Genomic DNA, 22,297 nt, shown 5'->3' on the forward strand with positions numbered 1-22,297 from the left:
CTTATTTCTGCATTTATTTTGAGTTTTTTGTAGGATTTTACCACTTTCATAGTGGATAAATTCTAATCTTCCCTTGGTATGCACTAGATAGGCTTCTAATTACCTGTCCTTGGTTGTTGGCTTTGCATTCAACACTGCATTTCAAGTCTTGAAAATGGCTTCCTCACCAATACTCTAATGTCATTTTGTAGACTCTTCCTTCTGCCCCTGATTCCCATCAACCAACACCAATGGATGAGGCAACATCTGCTCCTTTTCTGTGGTCCCCAATCCCTTTGTCATTTTCCAATAAAAGTCTAATTACAAAATGAATTTTCCTTTGCTTTTTACCCTTTTCTCCTATAAAATTTAATCACAGTCGATTTTCCCTGTGAAGTGGAGACTGACTGGAGGCTAAAACTGTTTGGGCAAACAACCCTTACCTAAAGCTCCATCCTAATGTGGACTAAAGTGGCAACAAGCATATGAGGACTTTAAGCATACCAATTCATATAATTCTTGACTACAACAAGAAATTGCTATGTAATTACCTTAATCATAGTTTCAAAACTCACGAATTGCCAAAACTTGGCAGACCCACTTTTGATTCTAACTCAAAAACCCAGCAAAAACACAACAAAACTGAATAGTCCTCGCCAAAACTCAAGGTTACTCACCAAAACTCAGGAACACTTGCCAAGGCTCAGTAAAACTCATAAATAATTCAGCTAGGTGAGGTAATGGGCAATTTACTTGGCTGTAAAAATGTAATGTCCCCATCCTTTTCACATCATGGCAACCAAGTTCTAAAATTTTGTGAAGTCTCTGGAGAGGCAAAATTGTATCAAAAGATCTCAGATATGTTATCGATAGTGTGCAATACATTGAAGACAATCATCATGATCAGAAGTTTACTCATCAAAGATTCAAGAGCACCGACATGATAAAATTAGCATTATGATATCCAAGATATCATATAAGAAACAGATTAGGTAACCAACTGTTGGCAAGAACCGATTCCAGGACAGCAACTTGGAGAAGTGCGGACAACAATAATAAAGATTATCAAGACTAAGTAACAGCATCTATTAGATTAATGAGACCTCGATTTGTCTAGAAAAGGTACAATTAATATTGATGGCAGCAAAAAGATTCAGAACAGCGACTTGATGGGATAATGCTCAACATCATAATATTAATACAATACAGATACAAACGTATTGTAGAAGATTATTCAAGTATCAATTAAGACCAGCTTTGGCATCGGAGAGATTATAATATCAATGACTCATCAATAATTAGCTTTCACCACCAACCATCAAAGACGCAATTAAGGGAGTATTGATAAATATCAGTTAAGATATAGAGACTATTACTATTAATCAATATAAGGAGAGGCCAAGATCTAGTCATCTGTATTAATAAACAGCGACTTGCAAAATAATCAGTTATTGATAATAATTTGCCAAGTCAGCAATTATGATTCATATCATTGTGGCATCAATAATTAGCAGCGGCACAAAGGGAGCCATCAAACAATAGTTATTAATGATAAGTGGCTGCAGTTTCACAAGTTACAAAATCGATAGACCAAAAGGCATGATTTGTTATGAAAGAGGTTTGTTAATAGAAGAGGTGTCCTATCGCATATGAAAACGTATGATCCTTTAGCTTTGCAAGATATAAATGGGAAGTCAAGCACACTCCATCAATCATCAAATTGGAATTTGTCTTCTTTTATTGTATCCTATTTGGATCGGCTCACTTGAGCATTTTGCCTTTGGCATAGTGGTTGCATGCATATATATATTCATATCAGAAATAGCACCATCATTCACCGTTGCAAGCATACATCTTAAAATCAGAAACAGAACTTATCACTAGTAGTGATATCAGCATATTCGGAATTGCATAAGTGTATCAACATATCAGACAAGGAAAGTGTTATTGATTGCGTGATTTGAAGGATTAGTATCAGGCATAGCATTTGATATCAACATTATCAGTGGAAGAGTTTCATTGCATAGTCACATCAATATATCATGAAGAGCACATATCTCTATATATATATTTTTGCAGATTGGAGTATCATAACTTGCATAATTCCTAAGATCATATCAGATAAAGAATTGATTTTTTATCCAATCTTTTATCCTTCATCAATATAGGTGAAAGCAAAAGTTTATCAGCATATTGTTGCACTGGGTGCAACTGTATCTATAAGATCAAATTACTTAGCATACATCTAACTGTCTAATCAGAAATAGCAGTGGCATTGATGGTAGTCATTATTCTTGAATTATTATTATTGTCAAAAACCATTGCCTTTGTATATTATTCATCATATGCTACGAGTATTATCAGTTAATTGTTCCCTAACTCATTAAGAGTAACATAAGGGGACATTAAAAAAAATAACTTGCAAGTTAGGTGACTATGCAGCGAGGATTTATGAATTTAACAAACTAATGAAGGCATCCACATCCAACAGGCTCGCTAATACAATACAAAATTCTTGAGAGATAAAGCAGAATAGATTATGTATTAGTATTCCATACAAAAGCTCTACCATATGTGTAATGCACCAATATTTAGTTAAGCCATTAAGAAATTGATAGCCCCTCATGTTCATAACACCAGAGCAGTGAGATGTAATGATAGGAATAAGTAATTACCCCAAGAATGAAGGTTGAAAACAGAGTTTTTCGTAGAGTAACCGGCCCATCTTGAACATTGTCGTAGAAAATATCAGAAAAGTACAAGAGGTAGAGAGAAACAACTGAAACAAGAATTGCATGAGCAGTAGAAATGACCCTGCAGAAATTCAAATTTAACTATTAATTTTTAACATCTCAAAGAAAACTATTAAAATTTTAAAATTTTCTAGGGCATGAGCAGTGGAAATGACCCTGCAGAAATCCAAATTTTACTATTAATTTTCAACAACCTTAAGAAAACTGTTAAAATTTTCTAAGGTATCATTGGCAGGAAGAAAACTACAACAGATTTATACCGATTGCTCCATTCAACTTGCTCAGTTCTTGAAAGCTTGTAATATCCTTTAAAATACCATGGAGTGATCATCTTTGATGCATTATAGAACTGCATAAACAAGATACAACATAAAGAAACCTATAAAAATCTACAAAACATTAAAATATCAACAGTGAATTCGAAAATTAAGCTTTATAAACTTCCTTTCAGCCTTGATTGAGTTGTTTCATTCTTATTATACTGTCATTTATATCTATAGTAGATAATCAGTTCATGAATAGAACTGAGTTGGTTTTGACCAGATTTGATAAATGTCATGGATAGGTTAACAACTAAATGATTTTAAACATTTCGATTATATTCCAAAACTTTATCACTTTAAGCATAACTTTTATTCATATGTCAATGTATTCAAGGTATACTTGCATACAGCATACAGTCTAATTAGATATAGAAGATTAATTTAAAATGTGGGTAAACAGAATTTATTAAATATCATCAACTCTTCACTATTGCACATAATTACAAATGTCTACAAATGCCTGTTGAATGCTTAAAATTAGTATAACAGAACTCAAAGAAATCTATTTGTAGTAATATAAATTATTACATGAAATATAATTTATTGAGCCAGAAAGCTTCCAAAGAGACCATACTTGAAAGCTTACTGAGAAAATTTTAGAATTTGCATCTTGACATGCTGTAATTTAAGATTTGGACATACGTTTAACCAATAGTTATGTAATGCACAGAATGCCTTTCTATGGTGTATGAGTCCTCCAACTTGGTCATAATATAAAACCCTTAAAATTTGTGGCACATGGACAAATTGTTGCCCAGTCACTGATAATATATGTGATTCTATGATAAAATAAATTCACATCAGATTATGATCACTCTTAGAACAATTACTACACGTAAATACTAAATATTGAAGTGAGATCTAATGTGACAAAACCTTCTGTAAGAGGACAAGTACAAAATGAGGTTTCTTATATTTAAAAGAGTATGGATCCTAACAGTGTGCAACAAAAGATTGACTACATGGAAGATAAAGACTCCTCCAGCTCCTCTCTCCCCTTCATATGATCACCAGCTTGCAGGATTTTGGCAGTTGGCAACAGCAACTCAGCATATGGATTCAACATTATTGGATCAGCAAATGCTTCCACCATTCCTACACAAATTTTAACAGTTTCTTCTGCTAGAAATCACACACTGAAAGATCTCAAACCCTTGGGTCTCATTGCTCCTTCCACAGTTTTACAGGATTGCACTTCATGTAGGATTTCAGACACTTCTTTTCACAATCTTGGGGTGACACTACTCACAAAATCTGCTTCGATCATGCCTACACAGGTCCCCTCAGCAGCACCTGTGGGAAATAGCATAGTAGATGCCCTCCAATCCTCAAATCAGAGTCATACATATAGTTTGGGGTCTTCATTGAGAATAGATATATCCCTGTGCCTCCCGCAGGAGCAATCCAAAAAATAAAATTCACAGGCTTGGCCCAAATCTGCAGTCCTTGGTTTGGAAGAGACTTTTCTTTCTAATGCTAGGGTTTGGCGATCAGAAATCCCTATCATGCAGTTCAAGGATGAAATTTTAATGCTGAAAGGACACATCTGGCTCATACATTTATTTATATGTCAGTTTCACATTTGTTGGCCAAGCTTAGTTAAGCAAAATGAGTCGATATCCAAAAAGTGGAAACCCTTACTGGAGGAAGAAATTTTCATATGTCCGTGTGTGAAAAGTTTTTTCCTTTTTATTCATGGATCAACAAGGATAGGGATTTGCTACTGCAAGAGGCATCATGATCTCAAAGAAAAGCATCTTTTTACCTAAAACTATGGCATTCTGAGTTCAATACCACACTGAAATTCTCTCCATAATTCTAGTTTGGGTCCAGTTACCTAACCTCCCTTTGCAATTTTGGGGCACATCTCACCTCTCCTCCATTGGATACTCCATTGGGAAAATCATACAATCCAGGGAACACCTCAGTTTTCACTCTCAATTCACATTTCCTCAAATCCTTGTGGAAGTGGGTATTTCCAAGCAATCACCAGTAGAAATTGATCCGCAGGTTGATATGAAATTTTTTGAATTGAATTATGAAGGGATTGCATTCCGGTGTAGATCTTGTTATGCCACCTGGCAGATGCTTGTCTACAAACTGTCACTGCAGCAAATAGGATTAATCGTTTGAAACCGGCCGCCTGGTGGAGGGGGCCGGATGATCCAAGTCATCAACATACTTTTTCAAAAAACCTTGCTGGTCTTCAAATCCTTGTTTCTTTGGAGCTAAAATCCCTTTCTGAGATCCCTGCTTCACCAATCGGTTCTTCTTCATCTTCAGAAGACAAAGGAATTTCCCCTAGAACAGTGAAATCTCCTCCGCTGAAGGGCTCACTAGTGGTTTCGGGGGATGTTAGCAAAGAGTCAGGATGAGTGCAGATATTTGGCTGATAGAAAAAAGCCCTCTTCCTTAAAGTAGAATAAGTATCAGAATAATATGACTGCATTCTTATGACAACAAGGGTTAGTTGTTCTCTTTTTCCAGCAGTTGGCTTGGTTGTATTCTTTAGTTCCCTCCTGTCAAGTTGGACTCCTAATTTCAGAGGTGGTTAAAAAAATTATCTTTTGTTGATTGAAAGCAATTTTACCACTTGAAATGTATTCCATTTTTTATACTTAATTTTTAGGTTGAGGAACCCAATACACTCAATTTATCCAGCGAAAAGGAAAAATAATGATTTCACCTTGTATCGCACAAAAGTAGCACTGCCCACATTAATTTTTAAATTACAAGATCTTGTGTATGGAATGTGATCAAGTTGTCCTGGTGAATTTCGCAGACACATACAATACAGTGCTGTATCAATCTATGTGCTGACATAAAACAGATGTACAACCTATGCTACAATTTCAAGACTAAAACGGCTGCACTGAATGCCTTCACAGTCTAAGGCTCGGACCTCAAATATTATTACCAGTTATTGTATTTCTGTCTTAGGGAACACTTGCTGGAACAAAAGAATTTTCAGGGTATGGATGTCAATTAATCACATTTCCTATAGACTATATACAAAACGGTTTTAATATTTAACAATTGAAGACTACAATTCTCCAGCAAATATTGCGACAAATTTTCAGGGTATGGATGTCAATTCATGGTATAAAGAATACCTCTTGCTTCTCTTGCCTTTTCTTTTACAACAGTTCTAGCATTAATTGCTTGAGACCATATCCAGAATTCTCTGTTCTTCCTAAATAATCTTCATGCATTTCTTGAACCACTTTCCATGAGTCCTTTCCACTAGTCTCTGAGTTTCCCTAAAATCAATCTTACAATGTAGTAGACAACTTGTTCATTAGTCCAGCTTTACCTTGAATAAGTAATGTTTTGAATGTTGTCACACCAGACCATTATAATATAGAAGGATCTGCAAATTTGTCAATTTTGAGCAGACGCCCATTTGATGTGTTGGATCAAAATTGCCCTAGGCCGAGAATCTCATTAATTGGGTCTTCCATGTTGACATTTGTACTCTCCCTACCTCTATTTTAGCAATTCTATTTAGTCATTGCAACTTCTCAATTTTCATTTTCTTCTTTGGAAAATTCCTTCCGAAAGATCAAATGTATTAGTGGCTGGGTAATAATAAATTCTTCATTCTCAAAAACTTCTTCTATTTTGAGTATAAACTGGTTCTTTGAGTTCTTCAAAACCACCTATTTGTTCAAACCACTCTATTGTATCTTTCCTATCACCTTTTATTTGAAAATCTTCACAAAAAAAAAGTATATATTTTCTATGAGGCTCTCTTTGAGATAACTCCAATCCTCTCCTTCAGTTCTGTTTCTTTCATAACTATGGAAGATGATAGTGCTAATGCCTTTTTGTTCGAACTACCAACTTCAACTTGTCTGATATTTACTTTTCTTAGATATTCTTGGACCTTTCCAAATTTAGAGGCTCCATGAGAAATCATAGCCTTATGGTCATCAATTTAAAACAAAATAGGTTTCTAATCATTGCTAATAGACAAAATCATTTCATAAACTTGGACCTGGTGATCATGAATATTGTTAAAAACTGATTTAATAATCTTTTGATCATAGGATATTTGAAGCAATTTAACCAATGTATCATATTGCTGATCTTTTAGGGAAATGATTTCCTGGGTGTTTTCTTCAAGCTTGACTTTTCTATCGTCTAGCTTTCTAAAGTAATTAATATATCACAAGCTAAGCTACGTTACCCCAAGTTTCCGGGACGGGGGGACGAGTTTCCGGGATGGCAAATTTTTTTGCCAAATTTAGGGACGGGGGGGGGGACGGCAAAGGGGACGGCTATATAAAATATAGGGAAAATTTAAAATATATAGGAAAAATCTAAATGTTCATATGAAAACATGGATAAAGCATGCATCTATACATTATATTCATATGAAAATATGGATATAGCATGTGTATGATACTATGAAAACATTTTAGAATGCAAACATCGAACATACAACAGTATCAATAGACTCAATACTCAATATGCACTCATAATTCAGAATTTCAATTCATTCACATTGTCAATATGCATATCATAATAGATATTAAAGAAATAACATACATAATGGAGCCTAATCAGACTCGGAGGTTAAATTTTCACTACTTCCATCAGCGCAGTTTCCCCCTATATTTTTCGACGGGGGTTTGGGGGCAGCGCCCCCAAGTTGGGGTCAAGGGGCAGCGCTCCCTGTTGCGATACAGGGCGGGGTCGAGGGGCAGCGCCCCACGAGGCCAAAAATACTTTTATTATTTTATATAGGCGTCGGGTGTTATTTTTCTATTGGCAAAAAACCCTTCATGAGATATTTCACTCCCTCAATTACGCAAAAAACATCATTAAAAAAAAATTGAAAATATGACTTTTTATATTTTAATATTTTTCCCTAGCCCTAGATGTGGGGGACGTCTACGGCTGGGACGTCCCCAATCCGTCCCTAGCCGTCCCCGGGACGTACGGACGTCCCCCAAAGCTAGGGAAGCCGTCCCCCTGTTCCGGGGACGTCCCCTCAAAATTCTGACAATTTGGGGACTGGGGGGGGGGGGGGGGGGGACGTCCCCTAGCCGTCCCCAAGTCCCCGAAACGTCCCCGGAACTGGGACTGGGGTTTTCAGGTAGGGGACGCGTCCCCGGATTTCGTAGAAGCTAAGTCATCAATGTTCTCTTGGGCAAACAAAATCTATTGATAAAACCAATTTATTTAGGGCTTCAGAATTCTTTTGAATCTTTCCAATGTTGGTCATAAGTTTAGCCTGACAGCTTCCTCATAACTTCTTGTCAAGTTGAGGATGGTAATAGTTTTAGTTATAGGCCACCTACTAGATTCATAGTTCACCATCTTTTATGTCTAAAGTATCAAGTTCAATTGCATACTCAAGTCCTTTTTTTCTGTGTTTCCTCATGGTAGCTTATCACTTTTCATGCCTACTATTTCCATCATATTTCTAATCTTGATCTCCTTCTCTTCTTGATTTTTAGGAATCAATGCTAATTTAAGGTTGACTTTTAGGTGTCAATACTAACTGTGGATTATTCCCTAAATTTGCTTAAGTTGCCACACAAGAATTTGACGGATATCAGTTTACTGAAAAACTTCTCTTATTGATATTTATAGGGAATGAAGAAGCTATGCTTACTAAAGGTCTACACTGCTGCTGCTTGGCTCTTTAGGATCAAAAGCAATAAATAGCTTTGAATTTGGACTCATTATAAGTCTTGAAGTTATAGATGTAGAGGACCTGGATGGTTCTATAGATCTAGGAATTTCAACAAAAGCCTTATCAAGTAGAATGAGTAGATCAATTGTAGATGCTCTCCTCGTCCAATAACAATGAATGGACAATAAAATTATAAAAGAGTACTAGGAATCTAGGACAACTATTGCACATCATTTTTCTATAACTGGAAATCCTACATAAAACCCCTCATGATTAATATGGTGACCGTAGTCACTTAGATTTTTGTAAGATTTGAGGTAACTCCCTAAAGAAAATTGGATGGAGGGAGAAAAGAATTTAGTAACCTAAATATGCACCTTCCTCCAACAATAGCATAAACAAATTTAGGAGCTAGATCTACACCTTTGATTTGCAAACAAAGGTAGAATGTAAAACAGGTAAGTTCGTCATGTAAGGATAAAGTAAAGTTAAGACAAATAAAGCATTCTCTATCACTAGAAGAGTTCCTCTCAACTCAGAAACTACAACTTCTGTGTTACTAGCCTACTTGTACAATCTCCTTGGAGAATCTTGTACAATGTTTATAATTGTCAATATCCTATCTTCGTTTTCTCAAAAATGAACACCAGATGTGAAATGGTTCTCACACAAATGGAGTTTTATATTTTAATACTTGCAACCAAATGAAACATATAATAAACTAGACATAACTACCTTGCAAGCTAAAATCAGAGATCAATGGATCTGCATAAACTAGAAAAGGATAAAGTAAACTACATCTAGCACACATCAACAATGTAAGATTTCAAAAACAGAATAGCTTAGACAGACATAAAATCACTGCTAAGATGAATCACCATGTTAATACAAATCCTAAGGATGATCTTCACTTTTAATTCAATCAACAAAATCCAACACACTAGACACACATGAAACTTAAATTTAATGCTTGAATGACAATTTATACAACATAAGCAAAACTTCAACTATCATTAACTCTCGTGTCTGAAGCACTTATAAGTTAAAAAGAAAAACAATTTTAGAGATTTCGAATAATTATTATTTATACCATAAAATCAAAATTTTAAAAACAAACTCTAAAAGATATAGGAAAATGGGACAGAAAGATATTTAAAAAATTAATAATCTAAATAATAAAGCAGACTAAAATATGCCCTCCTCATTCGCCAAAATAGAATGCGCCCAAAAATTGACATTACTGAAAAAAGCAATATTGTGTGTTACTAGCTTATGTAATTCTAATGCATTTCTTTAACCTAAAACTTGATGGCTCTTTTGACAAATACAAAAACCCTAATCATAATCTATTGATAAACTCGCCAAATCAACCCAACTTGAACCTAGGGTTCCAAAATGCCTAGAGATTAGAGGTGAAAACCCTCGAATCTACATGAAAATCTAGCGGTGCCATAACAAGAACATGATAAAGTATAAATGTCATCTCATATCACTTGAAAATCTACTACTAGAGGCCTTAACCCCATTGTTTGGCACCTATTTTAACCTCCTCCGACATTTGAAATCTTTAAAACTTCCGCATTCCATTGTTGGCATGAATCCATGTTGTTTATGATGAATCATGAAAAAGACTCTCCACTACTTGAGTTTTTCAATGACTACTAACATGAACGATGAATGGGCAAATTATACAATTGATTTTTTGTAATTTGAGTCTATGATCACACAATTTTACTAACCCTACCATCACATTTCTCCTAATTGTGTAATTCACTATATTATACTAAAGCATATACTCTAATCATGTAATTTCATGTATTTATTTTTTCAAAACAAACCTAGCACACTATTTTTAAAATCTACTAATGCTAACATGTGCAATTATGTGATTTCATGTTTACTACCGCCAATGCCCTCTCCTGGTCACATAATATCAAATTGTTTTCAGCCACACAAATCCTAAATGTGAAACTTTAATTTTCTCACTTAAAACTAGAATGGGCTCGTGCTTTCCATCATTACACCAGCATTTGGTCCTTTGTTCGCACAATCTTGTCATGTTTTCCAACATTCTACTATTGGTTGCATGATTTTGTGCCTTTTGCTAACATTTAAATGCATATCATGCAATTTCCTTGCACATGCCACCTTGTTTCTCCTAAATGCTTGATTTTCACCTTTTTGCTAATACGAAATGTTCTCAATTGTGTGATGTTGATGCCCTAGTCGCATGACTATTAGCATTTGTGATTTTTGAAACTATAAAACTGGATTTTATCCTATGTGCACCTTTGTAGGTGTTTGTAACTTCCGTTTGTTTTTCCTTTAGCATGGCACTCTCTTAGTGAATTTGTAATGCCCCTTTTTCAAACTAAATCAAGTCAAAGGACCCGCAGCCTATTTTTATTCCCCGTAGGCTAAAGGGGGAATTTGACAGCGGAATAATATAATAATAATTTATAAAGTTGTCCAAAAAGGTACTTTAAGTTATAACTTTAAACAAAGCACATTATCATTAAAAGTGGCCAAAAATAAATATCAGATACGTGGCCAAAAAGGCAAATAAAAAATTATAAGTTGGAAAAAATGGTGAATATTCAATTAAAAAAAAATATCAATTAACTAGTAGGGAATAAATTATAAGTTGGGAAAATATGGATATTCAATTAAAGTAATTTTAATTACTTTTAGGGTTGGATGGAAAAGGGATAGAAAAAGCAATTGTTGGAAAAGGAAATTCATTCTTTTCATTACTAATTTCCACAAACCCTCAGTTTGGAGAGCATTGAACTTTGGTGCAGCTTTTACCACCTTTCAATTTATTCAAGAATCGAAAGAAGGAAACCTTTTGGTTCTCATTGTTGGCTTCATACAAGGGTCAAATTTTTACTAATTCGGGAATTTGTGTGGGGTTTTGAAAATACAAAAAAATACATTTAATTTATGTTTTATGCAAGGATTATCATTATGTGAATAACCCAGAAATTATTATTATAATTGTTGGAATTGATATTTGATACCAGATGTACCATCATAGGAGCTTAACATCTCAACTAAAAGGCAGCAAACACGATTTAGGAGGTTTGCATATTGGTTGTCAATTGCCAATGGAGAGAAAAGATGTGGAAGCTCCATATCCAGCCACACCTCCCAAAGTGGCTAAGACTCTTCACAAATAGGAATCGCCACAACTCATAAGGTAGCCTAAGGATATGATGGAGACATGGAAAATCAAAGGCCAGCACAGCAGCTGAAATAAGGTATGTGAGACCTCAGAAAAGAGGGAGCATTACATACAAGGTGGTACTGAGGAGTTAACTGGGTTCATGGATCCCGAAAATGCCAATTGCAACTCTATAAGGAATGAATCAATATTATCAAAGCTCGCAGCTATTTGGAGCCAATGTTGGCATGTTTGCAGCAACTTCTACAAATTATTTAAACTGTCTAAAAGGAGTCGCAACACTATGGAAGTGTCAAATTCAGCAATTCAACTCATGCCAGATTCCTGTGTTATTTTAACTTCATTGAAAATTGTCTAAGTAATACTTTTCAATAATATCCTATGGACATTTTATTCACCATTATTGTATCATTTTGGCTGCAATAATAAATCCAATTAGCATTTTTTTATTTAAATTTTTCCACTTAAATAAACAGAATTGTCAAAAAATAAAAAATAAAAAATAAAATAGTGGAATTGCCAGAAATTTATAAAGGGGATCTTTGAGAATCTCCATTTGTTTCTTCGTCATTTGATATCCAAACCATTCTCATCTTGGAGGATGCATTTGAGAAATCCTTGCCATTGTTCTTGTGAAGCCAAAAAAGAAAAGATGAGACAAACAACATTGGCACAACAATGCTTTGAAACATGACTATTGATTATATGATGAGACAAAACTTCAACTAAAAACTTGACACAACACAAAAATTCCATACAACAATTGGTTTTGTCTAGGGACCACAATGTATACTTGTGATGTAGGATAATCTCAAAATCTCTCTCATTTAGAGTATCAGTTTCTATCCATTGGACAAAGGAGTCAAGCTCGTTTCCTAACACCAAAATAGATGACTAACCTCATCTAAATAGCAACAACAATCAGAGAAAACACATCACTACAAGACAAACATAGAAAAAGACATCACCTGCCTATAAATGGGCATAAGCAAGCAAATAATCTACCTATGAATTGTTGTTGTGTGGTTGTGGATACTTCACAGTTATTTTTTAAATCAAAGAGGATTGGGATGCAATTGATCAAGGCAATCCATAGTTTACTGGTTATAGTTTTTGTTCTTGAACTTTTGATCAACTCACTTCAACCCATAGGTGGGTGTGCCTAAAGAAGTGCTAGTTTGGGTAAGACTTTCCTCCCTTCCACTACATCTATTGAATAAACCCCCATTAGAGCTTATTGGTGATAAAATTGAAAATTCTCTTCACCAAATCTCTCCCAAAACACTTAATGTTGCATGTGCTCATATTTGTTTGTGAGTAAATCTTAAAAAAAGGGCTTCCTAAAGGCATTGGAATTAAGGTTTTTGACTAAATGCATAACTAGGTGTTGGATTATGAGCACTTTCCTTTCAAATGTCCATCTTGTCATGAATATGATCATTTCTCCAAGGCTTGCCCTCTCAATCAAGAACTTCAAACCGAAAGGATCTTCCAAAAGCTAATGGATTTGAAATGTTCAAAACAAGAAAAGGAATAGAAGATCTAGGAATAAGAAATTTAGACCAATCAACTCAAATCCTCCTAACACAAAAATAAATTTATTGCTCTTGTTTCTTACCAATAAAAAGACATGCAATTTGAATCTGAGTCAAGGAAGATACACAAACACAAAATATTCAAGAATCAACTCATGAAGTGTTAGGAAAAGCGTGTGTACACCTTGCACAATAAAATAATTATTTTAATTATGTAAAATAAATATTAGTTTGAGGTGCAGCTTCAGAGGTGTGTTTAGCGGCTAGCCACATAAAATATTTTATTTGGGTCCATTTGTGAAGTTGTATGTGTCTTTGGTTTCAAATTTTATTGTGCATTGCATATTGTAAAAATATTTAATATTAGGAAAACTTAGTACCCAAAAGGAATCGTTGGGGTCAATGATTTTAAGGCACATGGTTTTGCCATTACCTCTCATTTGTTTTGTGTGAGCTTGTGTAAAATCCCTTATTGGTTTTCACTCCAAAAAATTTGCTTTGTTTTCCTAACCTCTTGTCAATTCACTGGCATTCTTCTGAGACTCTTTCACAAATCATATTACATTTTTCGAGCAACAACCAATTACAGAAATCTGTAGCAGACTAGTTTCAGCTGTAAAGTACTGTCCTCTTCCACGCCAAGGCGCCAAATACAATCCCTACCCACCTGGTATCCAATTCCACAGCTGCTGTTACAGTTCTATGCCAGTGTGAGGTATATTTGACGAGGAGAACCATGCATAGATGGCAGCTATATTGAGCAGAAATTACAAACCTGGAAGATGTTGCATTACATCGCCCCAACCCTTACTCGGTTCCATGCTCTATCAGCAGCATCCAACTTCGACATTCAACCTTCATATTCCATGCTACTATGGGAGGTGGAATATATATCAGATATTTGTTCTACCAATACTCCAACCCTCACATATTGCCAAGAAAGGCATATGTGGCCAGCAACAAAATAAACCCCTATCCAAATCACACAGCCCACACTAGAAATGATATACTTCAATAGTGGCATCTCTTTCCAAGCATTATTCGCCCAAAGGTTTGATCGAAACAGCTCTCATTTGTCTAAAATGTAGTCTAACATCCTCAATAACAGGAAGCTACCATCCAACATCAAGAGTTGGCCACATTTAATGCAATATCCATTCCTTAATCGTCCAGCAATTTATTTTCCACAATGGCATCAGGTTTTTAAGCAACTATAATCTTCCAAGTACTGAAATTTGTCTTCGTAAAAGACTTGAAAAAAAATTTGAACTTCAATCATTGATCTCCCAATGAGAAATTTGTGTTATGTCTCCAACGACCAGCTAGGGTAGAATCTTACAGTACCAAAACTACAAATTAGAAGAAATAATCCAAGCATAGTGAAAATGAGCTCCAAAATGTTCTTTTATCCAACTCATAGAACACTCTCGAAAACCTTTTCAATTTGCTGCTTAAATAATTCATTTAAGTTTGGAATATAAAGTAACTTTATTATTGCCCCTTTTAATATTTCACTTGAGTCATTTTACAACACTATTAAATTAATTAAATAACAATACCAGAAAAAGTACTTTATTTTATAATATTAAATAATTAATTTAAATTATTCCCTCACTACCTACTTTAGCCTACGGGAATAAGATAGGCTAAATGATCTCTGGCCTACTCCTCGGAAGGGGACATTACAGCTTGAATCTATAAAACCAAGCATATGTTCGGTTGTTGGAGTTGGCTAGTTGGCTGGTTGACTTGGCTATCATTGTATTAACCTCTCTTGTAGAGTACATGTGTAAAGCATGCCATGGGATGTGTAGTTGCATGGTTATGCATTATGCTTGGACACATGGAGGATGCATGAGGAGCTTGATGTTCAAAAAATATTCATGGAGACTTTGTAAGTGTATTGTAATGTTTCATTGTTGAATAATACATTGAATGTGGAAGCTTTTGGAGGTTGGGGTTTTCCCTATTGGAGTAAATAGTGGTTTACCTATTTATGTTTACTTAAGTTTCACTTAGGGTAACCAGCATTTAATATTTCTCGGTGATTAGGTAGAGTTTAATATTATTTTAATACCTACATCTAGTTTTTTGTGTCGAGTTGTTGTACCTACCCTCGCACCTCATTGGTGCTCTCATCTTGCCTTTGCCTTTATAAGCAAGGCTCGTGTACCTTTGTACACACCTCTAATCAATACATCTTGTATATTGGTGAAATAGTATATGCTTGGGTTGCTTCTCTTGTGTGTGAAGAATGACTTGCAGATTGCTTCCTAGGTAAGGTGGAAACACCTACACTAACATGGTATCAGAGCCTCTTTCTACAACTTCCTTCCAGTTGATGGGAATTTTCATCAATTTTTAAATTGAGGCCCATGTGTTTTATTCCACAGGCTGAATTGGATCTCTAGGTTGACATATCTGTTTTTTGCTTTATTAAGTGCCATTTCATTTGGCACACAAAGCCGAGATTGCTTGGACAATTTGTCTGCATTTGTTTCAGAGCGCGATTTATTGTTTTGAACCTGTGGGTTGATCTTTTGGCATCGGTTGTTGTGGATTAATGTCAAGGGTTTCAGTCTTTTGCCAAGCAAGCTATAGCCTCAACTTGCTACCTCCATCCCCTAACAGTGCAGGTCCTTTATCAATCTCCTTTGGCTTGTGGCTAACAAAATTGGCTGGCATTTTTATCTAGGTTAGTGAGCATTCATTTTGTTCTCGGCATTTTCAGGCGCTCTCGCACCATAAGGTTGCAAGATGGTGGTTTTTGTTTGATTGCACAGAGCTTCATATAATTCGCAGTGCAATTTGCTTGAACTGCATGGGCTTTAACTAGCTCATTGTGTAGATTATATCTTGAGTTTCATACTGCTGGGGAAGAATTATTAAGACTCTGTTGTGGGAGAGAACTCAAAAGAAAGAAATAACTTATGTCCTCTATGAAAGAGGTGGCGACTCTGTAAAAATGAAAATTAAATGAAAAAGATCAGTAGCATTCAGTATGTTTCAATATCCATATTTTTATGAAGAAGCATCTTCAAAAAAGAAATATGCACAGTGGAAACCACAACCAGAAAGAGACAGGAATATTCCAAGAAGATTTAAGCCATTGGATTTTGGTAACATCCCTGAGTATCCAAATGCATTTCCCTGTGAGTTGAAGATCTATATGCCGAGGTTCCATGGAGATGAAAGAGAATCACCAATTGGGCATCTAAAATCATTTTATTGGTTTATTGAGACCTTCAGAATCTACTCAAAAGAAATGATCATGAAATGGTTTGTGCTAACATTGGAGGATGTTGCAGAGCAGTCATTCAGCTTGTTACCCCCACAAAGTATCTCATCATGGGAAGAACTTGAGTGGTGGTTCATGGAAGAATTCTATGGTGTAATCGAGGACAACACTTCAGTCGCTATCCCTTCAATTGGTTATCCATACCAAAATCAGATTCAATTGGATTATGATTGCGGCAATGCAATCTACAACATAAGAAGAAAGGAAGGTGAATCTATAGAAAAATTGATTGGTAGAATAATGGTGACTTATTTCCAAATGCTTGATAATACACAACTTAATTCAGCTATACTGGAGGAATTGATCGTGAGAGAATGTGGGTCTGACAGTTTGGAATCAGCATGTTCAATTCTTGAAGAATTGAATAAAAAAATATATGATTTGCATGAGACGAGTAACATCAACATAAGAGATGCAAATGAAGATGATTATATAGAAGAATCAGTTATCCCTTTGGAAGTCCCATCTGATGAAGAAGCAATTGATGATGTTTGTGAGTACAAGTCAGAACTTGAAGAAATTGTTGCTAACATTGATGAAGAATATTATACCAGTCATGAGGAGAGTGAATCCATACCTGAGTACCTTGATGATACAATTGATAAAGAGGAGGTATGCGAATTTGAAAATGGCTTTCAAATGTTTTCAAACCCCTTATGTGATGAAGTGATAGAGGAAAATCATATTCCCTACTGCCATGGTATGTGTGAAAAGGATTTTCATGTATTCTCAAATCCTTTATATGATGAAGAAAAAATTTCAGACATTATGGACAATACAAACATGTGTGAAGACAACATGGGTAATAATATGACTAAGTCACGTGATAAAAGGACCACAAAAGTAAGAGAGTTACAAAAGGAAGGTACATCACATAGAGATAAAATAAAAGGTGAAAAGAAGTACCAGTTAGATAATATGCAGCATTCCAATAAAATAGAGATGAAGAATATGCGGATGCCACAAGAAGCAAACTTTTGTAAAAGCATAAATATCATTTCCTATGGAATAGGGGATGATGGTAATCCAGGTGAAATAAAGAATCCTTATAAAATAAGGATGGATAATACATCTTATGACAGGAATTGCCAATCAGGTGATATCACTAATTTCAAAGTTTTTATACTACTTCATGATGAGAATCAGATGTTTGATAGAGGAAAGAATTGGTGTTCAGTTTTTGGGCTTGAGGCCACCAAAATAGGTCAATGAATTAGGCACATGGTCTGCTCTACCAGAGATCTGAATTCTTGCTATGCCCACAAGGGGCATCCATCCCCAGACAAAGCCACTGTTGGAACCCTAAAATTTGCAATTTTTAGAATGCCAAATTCCAATACAAGGAGCAAGAAAAATTCTAAATATATATATATATATTGAATAGGTACAAGTAATATATTTTATATTTGTTGCACAATATGAAACCATAACATAAACACAATAATGGGCATAAAAAATGGAGTGTGAAGCACCAAAGGGGATATTTACATCATTTAAAGACCATTTATCCATTATATACCCATAAAATAGCCTTAAAATACCTCTAATATGCCTAAACAACTTGTAAAGTGACAATTAATTACATAAACTAAGGCAATTTCGGGATTTGGAATTATTTTTATTTAAAAGGGGGGTGTCTTTTCACCCAAAGGGGTATGAAAACCATTCAAACACATATATATGTGTGATGTAAAATGTAAAAAGATATTAGATAAGAGAAAGATGGCGATGTATGACAGCCTGTAAGTTTTACAAATTTCGATGGAATACATGCTATGAACTATTGCTTTTCTTTGCGTATGTGTTGTGGATTATTTCACTTTGTCTTGGCAATCGTCTGTGATATTATCTAAAGTGATAAGGTTATTCATATTCTTGAAATCAAATCTGTGCTTCATGTTATAACGTTGAAACAAAAGTTTTGCTTGCGAATTGTAATTGTTCCTTGCAGTACTTCATTGATTGGTCCCTTAAAGGTAGGGTTAAAATTCATTCAATCAACACATGATATAAGCATTCAAATTGATCTCAAAAGAAATAATAATCGACAGGTCTACAAAAGGGTGGATTAAAAAACTGTCTCACAGGCTCGCATAATAAGTCCTGAAGAAAGTGCAATGACTCTGTAGCCCAAACAGCAAAGAAGGCACTGGTCAAAACAGATTACACTCATCATTATATTTCACCATTTGTTATTTCAAAAAAGCAAACAGAAGTAGTTAGGAAACATAGATCGAATAGCTTCTACAACAACAATCTTGAACTCATCTGCTATATCTCCATCCAAGGAACTCATGCCATTTCAAAGATCAGGAGGTATCAGATTAGGATAATACATCTGCTATAAAAAGCACTGGTTACCGGAGACATTCAGTGAATAGGTATACCCGCCTAGGTCCTGCAGAGCCTAAAGTGAGAGAGGTAGCAACCAAACAGGTTCACTCTACATGTTGGCCAAGTCAATTGGAGGGTTTGATCATAGAAGTTGGCATTTCCTTAGAACCTATCCAATCTGTTGATTTGAGACCCAACACATACTTCGAGCCATTTTTTGCTTGATCAGCTTAGTTTGCTAGCGTTTTATTGGAGGCACCCACTGTTGATTGGGAAACGGATTGCAATACAAAAGACTTGGTCATGTTACATACAATAGAGGGCCAAGAAGGGATATATTTTCAAGCAACATCATCTAACAACGCCTTGTTTCGCAATTGTGGCATATTTCTGTTGATAGGCAATTTCTACAACCTGCTCTTGACCTATGGCTTTCATAAAGTCTCTTCATCGTAGAGGCCTACAATCTATGTATAAGGTGCTTTCTTCAATTTCGTTGACCCCTTTTCAAGTTCTTTGCAAGCACATTGATCATTTTGGGGCTTGTTACATTTGTAGGGATCAATCCCACAATTTGCTTATCAATTTTTTTCTCAGACAGCATTATTTTCTTCGGCAAAGCCAATTTTGTTTTGAGGCTGCGAAAATCATGTGTAGGCAGAGTTTGTTTGATAGGCTTCGTTGGCAATTGTTTGTTTTTGGGCGTGTTGTCGACATAAATTGCCTATTGTTATGTTTGATAATATTTGTTATCCAACAAGGTATTAATTAATTGTATTCAATGGGTTGTCAGTCTTGAGTGGTTATCTGTCGGTTGGTTGACGATTGTGTACCTCTTGGCAACCATCGGGTCCTTTAAATATGTTGTGTACTGTCAAGGAAGGGAGATGGTATTGTCGGATCTAGTGTAATCCTTGGCCGACCATCTTTGGTCTCTTCTCTGTAATAATTGAATGTGCGAATAAAGATATATTTTCTGTCATGTCTGGTATGCATTGTCATGTACATTATTATTTCCTGTACTTAATTTACCAGTTGTACCAGCAAACATTTTGGCGTCGTTGCCTTAAAAGAAATCGGGTCAGCCTTGAGTGATTCATGTCCGTAGATCCCATCAAAGGTGAGAAGAGGCCACAAGGTGGTCAAGACCAAGCGATTAGGTGATCTGCCGACCCGCAGCCGGAGGGAGCACAGAGACGAGTCAAAGCCTGGAAGTACTCGGAGTGTTGGGACGCTGGAGGTGGACGTGTAGAGGACGCGCGCGTGTCTGAGAGTGCAAGGAAAGCATCGGAACGTAGCGGTCGGAACAGTTCACTAAGGTCCGACACACCTGGAAGTACTCGAAGTGTTGGGGACGCTGAAGGTGGACATGAAGCGAACGCCTGCGTGGCCGAGAGTGCAGGGAAAGCACTGGAACGTAGCGGTCAAAACAATCCACCCAAGTCCAGCACGCAAGGTGAATACACATGTACCTTCCAAGTGAAAATAATGTTGAACACCCAGGAGAAGCAGAAACTGTCGAAGTTCACGAGAGACGGGTCGGAGGACCCGGTACGGCATTGCAAAACATGCATAACCATTTTGGAGGCAAATGGCCAAGATGACAGGGACTACTTGCTGAAGGCATTTCCCGCCACCCTTCAGGGGATCGCCATTGACAGGTACACAGACCTTGACGCCCAGCACAAGACGAGATGGAGTGATCTGAAGAAGGCATTCCAGGAGGAATTCAAACTCTTGAGGGATGATAATGAGATCGTGGCCGAAATCTATAATACTAAGGAAGGGAAAAATGAGAGTGTACGCGCTTACAACCGTAGGCTCAAAGAACTGTTGAACAAGATGGAAAACCAACCAGTCGACGGGTTGAAGAAGAGGTGATTCATGGAGGGATTGATACCCTCACTACGCAAGAAGATGAAAGTAGTGCCTCCGTCCTCATACGCCAATGCGTACAATCGAGCGATGGACATCGAGAGTGAAAATAAAACCTCCTCCCAAGAGAAGAGGAAGACTAATGATGATGAAAGCACCGAAGGTAGCAATGACGAAGAATCCAAAACCGTACGAACCCTTCGACAGGATATGTTGAGAATGTGTAATGAACCTAAGTCACGGAATTTCAGTAATCTAGATTAGCATTGTATTCTTCAAGAGAGGAGGTTATAAATTACTGACTATAGACAAGATTTCCTAATTCTGATTTGTTAATGCAAGCTTTGGTAATATATACTAGACCTTTGCTGGGATCGTGTTTCCAGATTCTATCCCATCCCTATAGTGGACGGTAGAATTACTGCCCTTAGGATGGCAACAACCCACCTTAGGCTCCCATGGTTGGTCTAGCCCCAGCCCATTATAGGCAACGGTATATTATGGAAATAACACCCCAAAAGGTAACTAGCAACATATTATCTAATACTAACGTAAATCAACATATATTGCTAAATGTCATTAAGTAATGTCTCTGGATATGGCTACCATATTCAGAGACATTCACTGTTTAATTACATAGTAAATGGAAATTGTAATCATTTTTCCTGCTTTAACTAGAAATGCATATAGAATTAACTATGATTTATATATATACTTCTCTCTACTAGATGATAGGAAATTTGCCCAGGATATGACTTCCCATAATCCTCGGCCAAACCAGTGAACCGTAATTATACATAACCAAAAACTGAATTACTTTGCAAGAGGTTTTCTCAGGACCTTTGCGGTGCGTACCTGCTCTTTTGGTGTTTCTGCCGAACTCCTTCCTTTTATATCTCTCAATTTGAGGGAGAGGTCACACCTCTTTATCATGTATACCCTTTGGCAAGAGACATACCCTTTCACCATTAGCACCCTTTGAAAGAGTGCAACTCTTCATTAATTCTACCCTTTGAAAGGGACACAACCTTTCATAATCAGATCTGCACTTATTATTTAAATCAGATCTGCACTTGTCATTTCCAAATTATTCCCCCCTCTCAAATGAGGTTTTCTTCTCCCTTTTATATCTCATTGTTGAGGGAGTCACGACTTTTCCTTGCATGTCTTTTGACTTTTTATTAACTTAATTAATTTTTAATTAATCATATTTAATTATATTATTTATATTTTAATTTAATTTTTAATGTTTTAATTTTTTTATTATCATTTATTATTAAATTCTATTTCAAAGTGGGGACATTACAGAATGATGAAAGAATTGAAGGCTGAGAAAGGAACCAGCAATGAAGGTAATGAACTATGGTGTATT

At 35.9% G+C, this 22,297-nt stretch overlaps 1 protein-coding gene across 5 annotated transcripts in view; it reads right to left on the minus strand.

The window, feature by feature from the left end:
• Window positions 1-22,297, minus strand: part of LOC131061527 (uncharacterized) — a 215,196-nt gene that overhangs the window by 67,397 nt on the left and 125,502 nt on the right. For all 5 annotated transcript variants that reach the window (XR_009110550.2, XM_057995263.2, XM_057995262.2 and 2 more), the window contains 2 exons: window positions 2,993-3,081; window positions 2,655-2,793 (listed from right to left, as the gene is read on the minus strand). Coding sequence is in view for 4 of the 5 variants with exons in the window: in XM_057995263.2 (XP_057851246.1) it covers window positions 2,655-2,793; window positions 2,993-3,081 (228 nt within the window). In the remaining variant the exon portion in view is untranslated. The remainder of the gene's footprint in view (window positions 1-2,654; window positions 2,794-2,992; window positions 3,082-22,297) is intronic.

The sequence above is a fragment of the Cryptomeria japonica genome, chromosome 8 (assembly GCF_030272615.1).
Source record: "Cryptomeria japonica chromosome 8, Sugi_1.0, whole genome shotgun sequence".
NCBI lineage: Eukaryota > Viridiplantae > Streptophyta > Pinopsida > Cupressales > Cupressaceae > Cryptomeria > Cryptomeria japonica.